The 15,678-nt window shown below is 41.4% G+C and overlaps 1 protein-coding gene across 1 annotated transcript in view; it reads left to right on the top strand.

Moving 5' to 3' along the window:
- The first annotated feature begins 327 nt into the window (after nucleotides 1-327).
- Nucleotides 328-15,678, top strand: part of znf827 (zinc finger protein 827) — a 66,322-nt gene continuing 50,971 nt past the window's right edge. The window contains exon 1 of the mRNA XM_010729483.3: nucleotides 328-890. Coding sequence (XP_010727785.2) covers nucleotides 848-890 — 43 coding nt within the window. The 5' untranslated portion in view covers nucleotides 328-847. The remainder of the gene's footprint in view (nucleotides 891-15,678) is intronic.

The following is a 15,678-nucleotide window of genomic DNA, read 5'->3' as shown; positions in this document are numbered from 1 at the left end:
ATATTTCCAGCGTGTTAAAATTTTTAACATGCTGCAAACGTGAGACTTATTTTCAATTATAAGAAATTGTATTTTTTTTTTGGGGGGGATAAAACAAAATGAAATGCACGTCTAAGCACGCCTCTGCTTTATGTATTTCATAACGTCTAAACTGACATGTACATTAACGTTTGCATCACTCGCATAAATTACCATCGTCTGCCAGTATTATATATATAAATATATATATGTATATTTAAGGAAATTGAATAGATTCCGTGAACGCAATCCGTCTCCATCAACATGGTCTCTCTGCTGAATTAAAACCCTACTTGCTTTTTTTTTTTTTTTCCTTTTTTCTTTTTCTTTTTTCAAAATACATTTTCTTTTTCAGCAATACACCCTGAAAGCTTGGGGGCACCTTGTCCGTACGCTGCTCTCGGGGGCGAGCTCCTCTCCAATGTGTGCGTGCGCGCAATAGTGTGTGCGTGAGCGAGAGAGTTCGTGCGTGCGTGTGTGTGTGTGTGTGAGAGTGTGTGTGTGTGTATGTGTGAGTGAGTGAGTGTGCGTGCGCGCGTTGTGTGTCTGCTCTGCTGTTGCTGCCCTTTGATCCCTGCATTAGTGTTAGTTAGGGGCTCGGAGACACACTTGCACCGAGAGCAGCCATAGTCAAGACACGGCAACAACAACAGCGGCACCTCCTCCGCCTGTGTTCCCATTCCCCCCCTCAACAATACACTTTAAACCGAGCAAAGCCAGGTGCACGACCAAGTCCCTGCCATCACTGGCGCCTCCAGTCTCAATGGGAAAAACCTTTTTTCTTCTTATCCCTAAACAAGGACGAGAATGTGATTAAAAACGGGGGAAAATGCCAAGGAGGAAGCAGGAGCAACCCAAGCGCCTGCCTTCACGTAAGTCGTCCACTCGGATTTGTTTGAATTTTCTCTTTGAAACGGCTCTCCGTGTGTTTTGCGCAGTAGTTTAGGGTTAAAGAGGTGAAACAGACAAAAGACTCGGCGTAGGTTATTTCTACCCTTTTTTAGGTCCGAGCGAGGCAGCCATGTTGTTGGCGATGGGTTTAACGTTAGCGAAGGCAGTGAGTGGATAAATGATACGTGGCTTTATTAAAAGAGTATAATCGATAAAAGGTCCGATTCCGCTAAAGGTTGCGGTCAGTTGGGCATATGTGTCGGTTGTGTGCCTGTGTGTGTGTGTGTGTGTGTGTGGAGGAATAACGGCCGAGCGGTTTTCGGTTAATGTGTTCGCCTCTCTGCTAGGTCGCTTTTCGGGTAGAAAGGGGAGGATCTGGGAGTCTGGCCGCAATAAAATGAAGGGTCAGTCGGATCAGACAGAGCCAGAGTCTGGCTCCCCCATACCCCTTAATGTTCCTAGTTAGAGCAAATAGCGCTCGGTAAACTTCATTTTCCTCGGCGATATAAAAACGTCTTTAACTTTCACCTCCATAGTTTTTTTTTTTTCTTGCTGCTGCTGCTGCTGGTTGAAAATCGCGGAACCGAATTTGTTCGCGCTTGTTTGTCGTCGACTTTAAAAAAAAAAAAGTGTGAGAGGAGAGCAGGTTTATTTATTTATTTAATTTAAAAAATGTATTATTTTTTATTTTCTTACCCCTCCCAGTCTGCATGCATGCATGCATGAAGGCAAAGGCAGGCTGTGTCAGAGCCATGGTCGGTCACCTGAAGTTCAGGGTTTTCCCCCCCTTCCCTTTGCAGCCATTCATTGCAGACAGACTACGATCAATAACGCGGTTAGAAAAGGGAAACGACAGTTGAAGCTCCCACTACATTGCTCCAAATAACGCTTTGTCGCAGCAGAAACCTTATTGTTAACCCCCCCTGGAGTTGTTTTATTTATTTTTTTCTGGGTAGGTTGGTTTACTTTTGTACATTTTGACCCTTTCCTATCTTGGATTGTGCCTTTTTTTTTTTTTTTTTTTTTTTTTTAGTCCAGATAATGAAAAGCTGCGATAACACTCTCCGGCCACTAGAGGATTGCTTTGGATGGTAGTGGGCAGTGACAACCATTATTAAAGGAATGACATTATTTATTTATTATTTATTTTTTCCTGCTCAATACATGCGTAAGCAAACGGGCTCAATTAGTCATATTGGTATGCAAATGTCATGAATAATTGAGTGATTCATCTTTTTAAAATCAACGAAAGGCTTTGGTACATTTATCTTATGACACTGTCTTCATTTCTTAAATGTCAGACCATGCCAGCTGTTCAGCATATAACCAGCCATGTTTTTTTGACCATGCCAGCTGTTCAGCATATAACCAGCCATGTTTTTTTTAATTTTTGTTTTAAAAACCAAAATGCACTTGAAGTTGTCTCTCTTACTCAGACACACAAGAGGTCAGAGGGATGAATGAGCTCCTGCACCTGTCACAGTTTAACGTTTCTGACACATTAAATCAAACGAACATCAGAGGAATTCTTCTGACTTCAACAATAATATGCACATAATTCTTATTTTTAGCCGCGATATTATCTGATCTGCCGGCTCAGTTATTTGACCTAGGGCTGAACTTGGTGGAAATTGCAGCGTTTGGCTTGCTGATAGTGGTGAGTGACTGTATTTGTGTGTGTGTGTGACTGAGTGACAGAGGGATATTTGGACAGCGAGCCCTCCCTGATATGCTGCATAAGGAATATGTAAGCCACATGGTCGGAACTGCACAAACCAGGGTCAGGATTTATAACCAAACGTGACCCGTTGCAACCTTTACACTAACACTCAGCATACCGAGGCTTCTTGTCCACTAAACTTGTTTTCCTTACCAGAATCTGTATCCCATGTGTAACAGTGTAATCATTTTTTTTTTCAGCAGTAGTTGAACCTGAAACAGGTTGCCCTTTCCTGAATTCTCCTTCTTCATTTGTGACATTCATCTACTTCCTTTTTGAAATGACATCTGTAAAAAAAAAAATGTTTGCAGGGTGTTTGCACGCTTGTTCGTGATCTACAACACTGTATGGAGTACAGTGTGACCCGCAGACACTTGTGTTAAGCTGTGCATTTTTTTCCTCTTCCAAATCAGTAAAAGTGTCTCGTTTAATTGGACTGACTCACTGTGTAGGATTTTATAACATGTCACCCTGTTAACAGGGACACATGTATATTCATAGATTTTTCAAATATTTTTGTGACATGAGTCAGTCGTCTGGAAAATATAGAAAAATTGAAATAGATTTCGGGGAGACGACATAAAATCATGTTTACCACTTTGGGAATAGCAATTGATTGTCCATTTTAACATGAAACATGTACCCTGGAGTCATTTACAGTCATTAAAATATTCAAGGACAGGCTTTGTTACTTTTAAATATAAGATAACCAACAGGCTGAACCTGTTTTTTTTCTCTTCTTAACATATTAGAAAAAAGGCAGACTGATCAGATTCAACAGCATGAGGTTGTGTTCCTGATTTAAGACTTGCGTTTCAAAAGGTACACAGTTTATGTGCAAGGCTGTGTTTCACGCAGTGCCATCATTATAGAGTCTACATCAGTCAAAGATCAAGTCCAGTATTTATTGTCTTCTTTTGGCCAAGAAGACCAAAGTTAGCCCATGTCAACCTTTGCAATTGGTCTGCAACAAATATATAATCTTCACCCACATATCTAAAAATCATGTACTCCTGTGTAGGCACGGTGCTGGAGCACTGCTGTGCCTGTTTTTCTGGGTTTAAATGAAAGCCTTTTTTGTTAGTTTTTTGTCGTATTTAGGAGTTGTTTCCCTCCTCAGTCAACAAACTGTCACCGAAAAAGTATGAATTTGTCAGAAGCTTTTTTTTTGCGCTTTGTTTCGGATCTTCCCACTCTCGAATGGAAGTGTCACCTCATGCCATTCGCTGTCAGTCTGCGTGTTTTCATTATTCAGCCAACAACACCCTGGTGGTGTGTGCCAGCCAACAAGCACAATATCGAGCTTCAAATCTCTTCATCTGTGGTGAAAAAGGGCAAGCTAATACACTGGCTTTAATGCTGGAGGTGCTTTATCTTAGCACAGACCCAGATATATGGGTTGTGCAGCCCCGGTGTGCACTGTCCTATTGTCTGTGGCACAGCTTGCGAGAGGAGACCATTCTTTAAGTGTGTGCGCACGGCACGCACATGTGAACACGCAAACCCTTGTGTGTGTTTGTGTCTGTCTGTGTGTGTGTGTGTGTGTGTGTGTGTCTGTGGGTACATAAGCCGGCTATGGAGGTCACAGTACAGTATGGCGCCTTCACTCTGACAAGTAAACATGACCTTTGGTGCCACAATGAAAACTGCCATTCTTTATGACCTTGCAGCGTGTTATTGTTTGTGTAATTTTGCCGCCTTATTACTCACTCTTAAAAGTTAGGGTTAGTGAAAATACTTAAAAGGTCTTAATATTTTGTGCACATGGTTTTTGTCATTTCAAAAGTGACACAGTGTTAGAGAATAGGGCTAAATATTCAGTATTGTTTTGGCATGTTGCAGGTCCAAACATTCATATTTTAAGCTGCGTTGTCATCCTTGTCCTCAAAGCCTTTAAAGGCAAGTGGGTGAGTATGTTTAAAAAAAATACAGACTAGCCGAGAGTCCATATCATAAAGAGCACAACCTTAAGTACATTGGGAGGAACACTTACATTCTGCTCCCCTCTCCTTTTGGCTGTCTACATTTGAAATGGAGAGATTTTTTTTAACATTTCTGGACAGATTTCTTCTCCTCTTCATCAGCCAATAGCTGACTGACTGGGTGGCTCTCTACCTTACTGTAATGGCGGGTCACTGGCTGCCTTCCACTTGCTATGATTATAATGACCTTGGTGGGGCTGGGGCTTGAAAACATTGGTTTAAGGGGAAGGGAAAATGAGAGGAGGTTTCCATTTCGCTCTTGGCATAAAATTTGTGGGGGAATTTCTGCCAAGAACCCCCCACCTCCCCAACCTCACCGCCACTGTCATCCCCCCCCCACCACCACCACCACCACCACCACTACCCCTCCCAATTTGATGGGGCTTGGGTGCTCTGGCAGTGTCGGGCGAGTGGAGCTCAAGCGAATAATGATACACAGGCTTTAACTTAGAAATGAATTAAAGGGCAGGGGGAAAGGTGGTGGATGCCTCTCTCGCCATACACAGTCGCAGAGAGCATGGAAACCTGTTTTCAGTGAACATTCATATTCAGTGAAGCCAAACTGAACTTTTTTTTTTTGCGTGTGTGTGTTTTTTACTTGAGAGTAAATGAAAACACAGAGGCTGTGAATAAACAGTTAGTTGGGTAAGATTTAATTGGCCTGGTTTCAGGGAAGTGTGGATCTCGTACACAAAATGTTAACCTTATTTGCAACTTTTAGACAATTGGCAAGGCACATTTGCAGCGTGGCGGTTTAGCACGTCAGCGATAAGATCCGGGGTTAATACAACTTACAAACAAACGTTTCCTCCGAATCCGAGCTCTCTGTGGATTATGTGTTACCCGAGAATAGCATGTGAAATGGGAATCTTCTCAAAATAACCTCTTTCACTTTTCATTGAATGATCCACTATTTCAAATAAAACACATTGTAGCAGTCACTATATAAACCTAGGCTAGAAATTGAAAATTGACCCTCAGACTCCAAAAATAATCTAAACGAATATAGATGAAGTCACAGCGTGAGGAAAATGAGATTCTTGTCGCTGTCAGAACAAAAGGTCGGAAGATTCACAACAGCGTTTAAACACATGGCGCACATGTGTACACATGTTTTCAAGTGGCTCTGTTCTATGTGGACGCTCTTGTCTTGGCAGAGAAGCTTTTCATGGTGTGGTAGTTGTTGGCTGCTACTTAAGGTCAGATATCATCACATCTTTAAGATATAAACAGTATGGCAAAACTCAATGAGAAGCCGGAGGTAGAAAACACAATACCGTTTTATATTCGGGTCTCATGTTTAGTGGAAGTGAATTATAGACAGCCAGTGGATCAGACCTTTGCTTCTACATTGTTCAGTTGAAATTAGCATAAGATATGTCTCTGCGAATAGCTATGTCAAGCATGCTTACTCATTTGTGGTGGCATGACCTGAGCGTGTTATCAAAGCTTTTAAAAAAACAAAAAATGGGGGTGCAAGCTTTTCTGTCCGTAACGAATGTCATGTTTTTATCGGTGTTAATTTGGGAACATACTCACAACATGGGATTATATAATGTGTGGTAGTTAGGTTGTAGTTATACTGCTATGTTACATTTTTTTGGATCCTAATCCACCTAAATGTGGATGTTTGTGTGACTTCATTTTAAAGGTAAGATTAAGACTTAAAATTGCACCCAGTTTCACTAATTTCTTCAAAATAAACACAAATAAATGTTTTTTTTTCTTTAAACAAAAAAATAAGCTGCGCAGCATTAGTAAGATTTAAAGCCCGTGTCTTTGTTTTCTCTCTGTGCCAAAAACCCGCAATTCATGGTGGAATTTTTGCATGCTGTTACACACCCCTAAATTGTTGCTCTTATCTCGTCTTTATAAACCGCAAATGCTCTCGATTAGAAAATGTTTGAGGTCACTGGAAGGAGATCCGAGTGTTTTAATAATTCAGTATTCAGCAGAAGAGCTGATAAAGTGTTTACGTGTGCATGTAAAGGCTAGCTGTGCCCCAGACATCTAAAGTAGTTCACCCAAAGTTTTCAAGTAGCTCACTTATTCAACGGCAAAGCAACGAAACCGTGACAAAGCATATTTAATAAGTGATTCTTTGACCATTTTTAATATATTTTTCTGATTGATGAATATTATTATGTGCCGTAATAAAAGTATATGTCCAGCAGAATGTTGGGTATTGAATCTGAATACTTCTTAGCGAATACAAAAGTGATGACTGAATGCTCGGTCAGATTTCTCATATTCTTTTATGAACTTTTACCCGATGTAAAGCATTTATTTTGTCAATTATATGTAGGGATACGGCTCTATACACCAAACAGTGATGTTCTTTTAATGAAAATAAATATTTGTACTGTATATATACAGTCCTGCGTTTACCAGCGATGGTAAAGAAACATTATTTACTTGCTCTTTCCAGTTTGTGATTCATTTGTAGTAAGCTAGCATCTTTAAAAAGTAAATCCTGGTACGCTACACTGCTGTTGAGTCAAATTGTAATATAAGAAGAACTGAATCAGACAGATTTCCCCATGAAAACCTCTGATTCATCTTGCTGGGCGTCTGATTACAAATGACTTAATTCGATATCAATAACTGACATTGAAATACGCTGTGGAAATGTATGTTTTTTTTTAATCGTCAGATATTTGTTATCTAATAACTTCAAAGTGCCGTCTAAGCAGAGAATCCTCTGCAACACAACATCAGGTAACAGTAGTTGTTCTAATACCTCTAGTCCAGTACCTGCCTGTCTGCCTGGTCTCAATCAGACCCCCTCTGTGTGGAATGGAAGTGCCTCAGCCTTGGTAACGATTTTTCCCGTGTTGACAAGTCACAACATGGAGATCTACAGCTCGGAGAGCAGCCCTTTGGCTACGCAGAGCCCTGCTTGCACTGAGTAATAGCAATCTCACAGGAGTAGCAGGCTTTCAGCTGGCAGCAGTTCATACGGAACAGCTCGCCGGTGCAGCTGGGAAAGACAGAGCAGAGTGGAGAGAGGGAGAGAGAGGAGCTGGTGGTGGTAGCAGTGGAGATGGAGGGAGGGAGGAAGTGGAGAGGAAGAGCTGTTAAGAGCTTTGGGCGGTTTCTCTGTTGTTGTACCACACAAGTGCATCCAGGCCCTGCAGGACAAGCCTTTAACAGGCATGAGGGATGGAGAGCATGAGAGGAGAGGAGGAGGAGGTGGAGGAGGAGGAGGAGGCGGCGGCGGTGGTGATGGTGGTGGAGGAGGAGGAGGAGGAGGTGGTGGTCTGGGGAGCTGAAGCCGGTCAGTCGTGCCAGACGCCCGCTCTAAACAGGGATGTGATTTATTGTTGGACTCTTGTCTCACGTTTCTCTGTTTAGAAAGACACTAAAATTACATTGTTCAGATTTAAAGAACTTCCTCAGTCGTCTTCAGAAGAAAGACCCATCGCCTGTGGGCCGCGAAGAAATTCTGCAGCATGTGGTAGATCTTTAACTAGTGTGTGAAATTGTGAAGTTTTTTTGGCATAAGAGGGCGTATGATTTTTTAGTCTTTTTTGGCTGTGGGTTCTCTTTTTGGTTGCTGCTTTCTGGCTTTTTCCTTACAAACCTCCTGCTTTAGCAAAATATACATTAACTGTCCGTAAACTGCATTATTATTATTATTTTTTGAAACCTGATAATTCAGCGCGAGTCATCAGTGTATGTATATTTTGCTAGGGGGGCTTAAAATGGCTTTTGGCCAACGCGTTGATCTTTGTCGCCCCTCGCTGAATGCACTCTGCACGGTGCAGTGCTATGAGATGACCTCACTTCCTGTGTGGGTAGAGCAGGGCAGGAGGCCTCTCACACACGCATGCACACGGATATTGTCTCTCAGGCAAAGCCGTTAGTGCACTAGCCAGGCCAACCCCTCTCTCTCCTCTCGGTGTGGAAGTGTTTCCACATTGCACATTTCGGCAGTCAGGAGCAAGGCACAGGCTAATGTCTTTAACTAGCCCGGGCTAACAGCTGTGTGTCTGCAGCCTTTTGGGCTCTAGGATCAGTTTTATAGGGAGATTAAAAGTACAGAGGAGGAGGAGGAGGAGGAGAAGGGGGGCTGTTCCAGACACAGGAATCGTAGGACCATAAGGCAGTGACAGCTCTCTAGGGAAACAATATATCATCTCTAAGAGGAAAGTGGAAGTGTTTGGCTGCGGGACAAAAATCCTGATAAGTTAAACTCATTGATGTGATGTCATCTCGGAGAAAGCCATTGTCAGTGCCGTGTGAGGTTATTTATGACGTTGAAAAATGCAGGTGATCGTCTTGACTTAATTCAGCGTTGCAGGAGGAGGCTTCCCCATTTGCACGACGTGGCCGTAGCATCTCCTAATGCACTTAAAAGTACGACGTGACTCGGGTCTCATCCTCTCGTTGTTTACCAAGGGCATTTGGTCACTCGATTTTGCCCTTGCGATGCTAATGAGATTAGCTAATCACTGGATATTTCATTGTCAGTGAGGAGCCCTGTAGTTTATGGTACCTGTAAGCAATATAACCACAAGTAGAAGCAAACCAAGCCGGACAAATCTGATGAATGGATTTTAGGTATCGAGCTATTCGAAATCAATCAATCGTGATTGCCCGTATGTTCCCACTGCCCACACGAGTGTTTTGAACGAGGGCCATGTTGGTTCAGATTGCCATGTCATTAATCCCCTCCGTACTCTACAGGGGAGTGGTCAGCGGCAGATGTATTTGCACTTCCTCCAGAAGGTTTTCTAGATTAGCACAAATCCTCCCAGAAAAACCGTTTAAAAATCTCATTTGGCACACACAGCCAGACTTTGTGCTCATAGCTGGCCAAAGACAGGCATCCCTCCCTCTACATCTCATTCTCTCTGACAACCCTAATTTTTGTTTTTTATTAAAAAAAAAAAAAAAATGTTATCCCCCACCTTGTGGTTCTCAGAGCTTTGCCCCATGTTGATTTGGACAGGCCAGCGTAATTGTTTGGAAACTCTGTTCTGTCATTTGCATGTAGCGAGCAGCCACTTTGCCAGTTTCAGTGGTTTGACCTTGTTGTACCTGCCAGCCAGAAATGAGATCATCAGAAGAGTAGACGAGAAGCTGACATCTCTCCTCCACCTACCCGTGGCTTTAAGTGATGGTTGTCATAGCAATCATTATGCCACAGAACAGACTCAGTGGGTGAAGGATGGCTTTGAATGCGGCAGCCTCGGGTCACAACCTGGTTATGACAGAACAGATAGACCCGTGAGGCTTTGCAGTACGCAGGTCCGCGCAAAAGTAAACAGCCGCATACATCTCATGTCAGCTTCATATAGATTTCAGGTCGAGATTGAAATGACTGAGATAATGTCTCTCTTTTTTTTTTTTGTACCTTTTGAAGAAAGCGAGGCAGGTATTGGTGAAACGGAGAGAGAGGGAAAGAGCAGCATGGGGCGAACAATGCCTCTCATTCCCATCAGCTGCCCTGGCCAGCATTTAACATGGAGATTGGAAACGGAATAAGCTCTCCCCCCCGTTCTCCCTGGACCTGCATGTAAATGAGGTTAGCGGTTAGCATTTCCTGCTGTGCCACAGCAATTCTTCTCCCTCTCCTTGCTCTCTCTTCTTTCCTTTTTTTTTTTTTTTTTTTTAAATAATGGCCTGAAAGTGCTCCCCCTTTTCCTGGGGTAGGGACCGGGACCAATGCTGATTAGTGTCCCTGTCCTAAGTGACAGGCTAAAATCCAAGCAGGCACTGCCTTGGGCGCCTCTGCCAAACAGCCGTCAAAGCAATACCACCATAAAAAAATAAAGAAAAAGGCATCATCCCCCACCCCCCACAGTTCTCAAGATTCCCTCCCCTCTTTCCTCGCTCCTCTGCTCCTTCTCCCTTGTCGTCCATTTCTGAGTGTCTCTAATAGACACTGCCTCCGTCTCTCTAACACACTGTCCCCCCCATACATACGCACATATAGAATTACCTCTCACTCTACCCCCACCTCCCACCGGACCTCGCTTTGTATCCCTGGGTGGACTGGCTGCTATAGAGCCGAGTGTCCCTTTTGCCAGTAAGGGCGATTTACAAACAATACATGGACGCTGTACACACTCCCACCTTCCACCCTCCTACTCTCTCTCACTTTCTCTTCCACAGACACACAATCACCTCTGTGAGGAGCTTCAGTATGCCAGAAAACTACACAGCGGGGTGATGGCCTGTTCTTTTTCGCACTTGTTCCAAAGAATGTACCCTGTCTACTTGAGAATGCTAGCGTGACATCCATGTCTTGGTTGAATGAGGTTACTTTGTCAACCGGAAGGAAAAAAATGATGGGATCTGACTTGTATGTCAGGTGGCTTATAATTAGTAGTTGTTGTTTAAAAAAAAAAAAAAAAAAAAAAAGCCACATGAAAATGATCTGAGCTGTATTCATGACAATTTTGGCGGACGTAAAGCAAATACACGGTGGGCATATGCTAATTACTCAATGTTTCAGAAGAGGAAATTGTGAAAAGTAAAAAAAAAAAAAAAGCACAGGAAAAACTGTTATGTTTCCATAGTAGCTGTGATAAACTGGTTATCATCGTGCTGTCTTCTGGATTTGTTACTATGCCTTCCTGTAGGAAACAAACAATACCCTGTTAAACAACCACCGCAGTACGGCAAATTAATCTGGCTCTGTTAATGAAATGTAATCCTACCGAGTGCATTTTAAGTAAGCAGTGCAGCAAAAATAATTTGCGTTGTTGTGGGAACCTCTGATGTGTCAGAGGTAGAATTTCTGCCGTCTTTCACACATGTGCATGCAAAGTTTATTTCTACCATATGTGGTGTTTTTTAAAGTGTGTTTGCCTGTATTCAGTTTTTACAAAGAAGGATGCCACCCACATATGCCTATTCCTATGAGATAGGCCGGCTGAAGTCTTGATGAATATGAACAGCTCTTTCTCACAGAATCAAGAGGTTGGGGTTGGAAAGCATCTAGACAGTATACGGGCAACGAGCCGCATTTATTAAGCAACCTATGAATGCGTTTTTTCCTCTTGATCTGTTTGGAAATTTACAAAAATACGTGTTAATGTGCGTTAGAGGTGTGAATGTGAACTGGCTTCAAGATACAATTTTAATTCTACTGACCATGATTTGAAAACACAACCTTTCTTAATGCGTCTCGATCAGGGTGGGAATTAGCACCGGTCACCAGCCAAATGCTGGCAAAATATGAAAGTGGCTGGTAGATTTCAGACAGAAATGAAATAAAATAAATAATAATTAGCCTATTATTGAATGGCTGCTGAATTTGTACATTTATCTTTGTGGCTGGTGGACGTTTGTAGTTTTAAAAAGTTAACTTACCACCCTTAAAATGTATCAATCCTCAATTTTTTTTATTTTTTTTTATTAATTGCTAATTAATTGCGTGGTGACCTTTTCATCTGTTGATAAAAGCAGTTAGAGCTTCTTTTTCAAATCTGAATTATCTTTTTATTTAGAAAGCGCTTTCAAAAATGAGGAAACTCTATAAGCGGCACATTTTTAATACCAGTATCTGTGTGACCTTCTTCAGAACAATAAACATGAGAGTTGGATGCCAAAGCTGAGAGCCCGGGTTTGTAGTGTTCTTTATGGTTGCAGCCCAGCGTCAAATTGGCTAATCTTTATAATTGACAAAGATGTACGGCTAACGATCGACGGTAGAGCAAGCGACTTTGCAACATAACAACGTAACTTTACAACTTTATTGTCCGACTGGGGCTGGGTAACCATTAGTCCATGGCGTTAGGTTGTGTAGGCCGCAAATTCCAGATTAGGTTCTGTGACTGCATTGATGAAGGAATTTTTCACACGTCCACATCGCGATGAATTTTAGAGTCGAACGATTGTGACTCCTCTAATGAGCATGAGCGACAGATATTTGTGTTCTTAAATATATGGTGTAATTCAGACAAAAAAAGAAATGTAAGTAATTCTTTTATAAAAAAAATTGTTTGAGGGAAATCAACAGCATCTACTTCTTTTTCAAAAATAAACAGATTGTGCTTTGGCTGGTTACAAACAGAATTGCCATCTGACATTTATCCACAATAAATGGAGTGTTATATTATGATTCAGGATAGCAGTGCAGATTATTATCATTACAATTTTTGGATGGACTGTTTGCACTGTATTAAAATTAAATCAACGTTGTATTGTGTCTTTGGCCTAGAAGCAGTGGTACAATAAAGCAATTTAAAAACTATAAAGCACGTGAAGTAGACCAAAGCAATGAAGATCAGAATACACAAAATGCTACAATGCAACATGAAATTGAGCACTTTCCACGTGACCAAATGACTTTTCATGAGAAGAATGGCCGGTCAGCACTTCTTAATGCTTGGATTATATTTCTGCAGCTGAGCAGTACTCCTCACCAACAGCTTGCTGGTAAAGACCCCAACATCCGTTTTGGGGCTATTTCCTCACATCCCTTGAATGGAAACGACACCAAACATCTTCCATACACAGCTGACTGTCAGTTGTTATATTGCAAAATTAAATACTCAAGTTCCTACCAAAAAAAAAACAAAACAAGAAATAATATCCATGGGATGGGAGACTAACTGTGTGAAAGCACGACATATTACATTTGACTTCTGACCTTTTAAATGCTTTTTCAAAAATATATTTTACTCTGATTTTTAAAATGGTAGTGCTGTCAGTTTTGGAAACACCCACATATTATAGCTCTTCTTGTCAATCAAATTATATTGTAGTTTTTCTTATTCATGCGACAGAGAGCCGCACATGGAATAGCTTTCAAAGATAAGAGGAAATGTGTACAGTCCCGATGACATGAGGTCGTCTTTTCTAGTGGATGCTTAGATTTATCAGCGCTTGTAAAGCATATTCTATAAAAAAACCATGACTCATCATTATCAAAAATGCTGCGAGCAGTGAATAAGTCATTCATAATAAAGTAAAACATTTTGGCAAAGCGTTTGACAGTGAAATCATCTAGAAAGATGATGACCCACAGCCAGTTGATTGTCCAAACCAGTGCCATGGGAATATCAGTATGCTGTTTTTTTTTTTTTTTTTGTATTTCCCACCTTGTAATAATACTTACCTCTCTGCTATGGCACAAGCCAACTGTTCTTCATGTTGTGTTTTATGTAGCCAGTCAAAATCAGTGCCACTCTAGAGCTGGTCGGGGATCCAGTAGCTCGGAGAGCTATTTAGAGCGGCTCATGTCATGAACACATTAATGTGGTTGAGATATTTATTATTTATGTATAATATGTTTGTCAGTGATATTAGAAGGTTCAATCTGGCTTATTTTGAGTAGCACATTCACTCACCACAAACATAGATGATATCCACGTCTGGCGCTATGAGTACAATAAGTGAACCACTTTCTGTGTGTCAGTCATCTATTTGGTCAAAAATCATTGCCGTCATGTAGGATTGTACGATATGATGATAGAGTATACTGTCAATGTTGTCAGGTATTTAATTCTCTAGGTTAGCCAAAAGAAACAACATTCCTGTCATAATGATAATTTCATTGACTGATAGCTGCCGCCGACAGTCAGTTGTCAGTGCTGGAGGCCAATGACTTATCATAATGAAAGGGACGCCCTTGGATGTCACCATACACAGAAGTCACCACAGTCACCTCCATGATTAGCAGTTTAGAATTTGCATCCTACGTTCACAACCGAAGTCACCTGCACGGATAGATTAAGAAACAACGTTAACACGTTATTACAGAATGCCAAACAGGAAAAGACACAAGGTGAAGCGATAACCTCGCGTTTATCAGTTCAGCACCTTTCCTTTCACTTACCACAAATGCAAATGATGTAACTGAAGAGAGCAACACCAAAACCTGTATGTTGACCGTTTGGATCTAGTCCTAAAAATCATTCCAGCTTCCATCGACGATCTTTATTGCAGTTGGCCATTTGTAGACAAACGGTTGGTTTATCTGTATGGAGAGGAGGCACTCAAAATAACATCGTACACAGAAGTCCACTCCTGAGTGACAGGATTTTTCATTTTAGATTCATAATTCAGGTAAACTGTACAAACCAGCGGAGAAAGAATTCAGGCATGCGATTAAGAGCCAAAGGTGAAATAGAAAAGTGTAGTAAGTGTAGTGTTACCTCAGCGGGAGCTTTTTGATATTAAGTACACATATTTCTAAGTGAAACATGTAATAAAATCTAAATATGTGTCTATAAATTTCAGAGTGTTCATCTGTTGTGTGATACAGTGGACAAATCATTGATGATTCTTATGGCCTTTTTGCTATTACTTTGTTTTCCCGAGGTGTTGCGCTTCTCCCCATTTCTAGAAGCTATGGCGTGTTTTCTTTTAGAGTTTTTGAAGAAGAAAAAAATGCACAAACATGAACCACTGAAAGTCTCTGATAGTATGGTGGAGGAATTAGAACGTGGCTGCTCTTTGTCCACGCGGTTGAAAAGGGGATTGGTAGACAGAAATGGGATTTGAAGGCTCGTGTGTACTAGACGTTTCAAACATACTGATGCTGTTTTTGGGACTGTGACAGCGAATGTTGGCCCGTTTTCACTCAGCAATTAGTGTCATTAGCTGGGTAATGCAGTTTGAAGCTTGAAGCCTGGGATGTAGATTATTGCTAGAATGATAATCCTAATCATTTAGTCAGTGCGTTCAACTACAAAGGGTGCTTTAAAGTGAGATGAAATTGATAAAAAAAATATATATACATCTCTTCCTGGGTGATTGGTTGCTCTTGCAGGCTTTGCTATAATAGTCTCGCACACATTTGCATCAGGATGTTGTTGTGCGTGTGCAAAGGAAGTTTCGAGAATGTGGGAAAACCTTTCAACAGCTCACTGCAGTTGAACTAAATTAATATACTGTGATGTATGGCAGCAAATAAATCTGAATTTGGAAAACAAGTTTGTTAATCCAAGCCTTTACACTCAGTAATATATGTAACAGTCTTGTTTAGATGTCACAACGATACAAGCACACAGTAAATTATATTTCAGTGGTGCAAACAGTCATTACCATAATGCCATGATACAACATGGTGTGTCCAAAGCATGTTCAGAAACAGAAGCCACTCATCAG

Source organism: Larimichthys crocea, chromosome X (assembly GCF_000972845.2).
Source record: "Larimichthys crocea isolate SSNF chromosome X, L_crocea_2.0, whole genome shotgun sequence".
NCBI classification, from domain to species: domain Eukaryota; kingdom Metazoa; phylum Chordata; class Actinopteri; family Sciaenidae; genus Larimichthys; species Larimichthys crocea.
The sequence above is the reverse complement of the archived record's forward strand: the minus strand, read 5'-3'. Positions and strand labels throughout refer to the sequence as shown.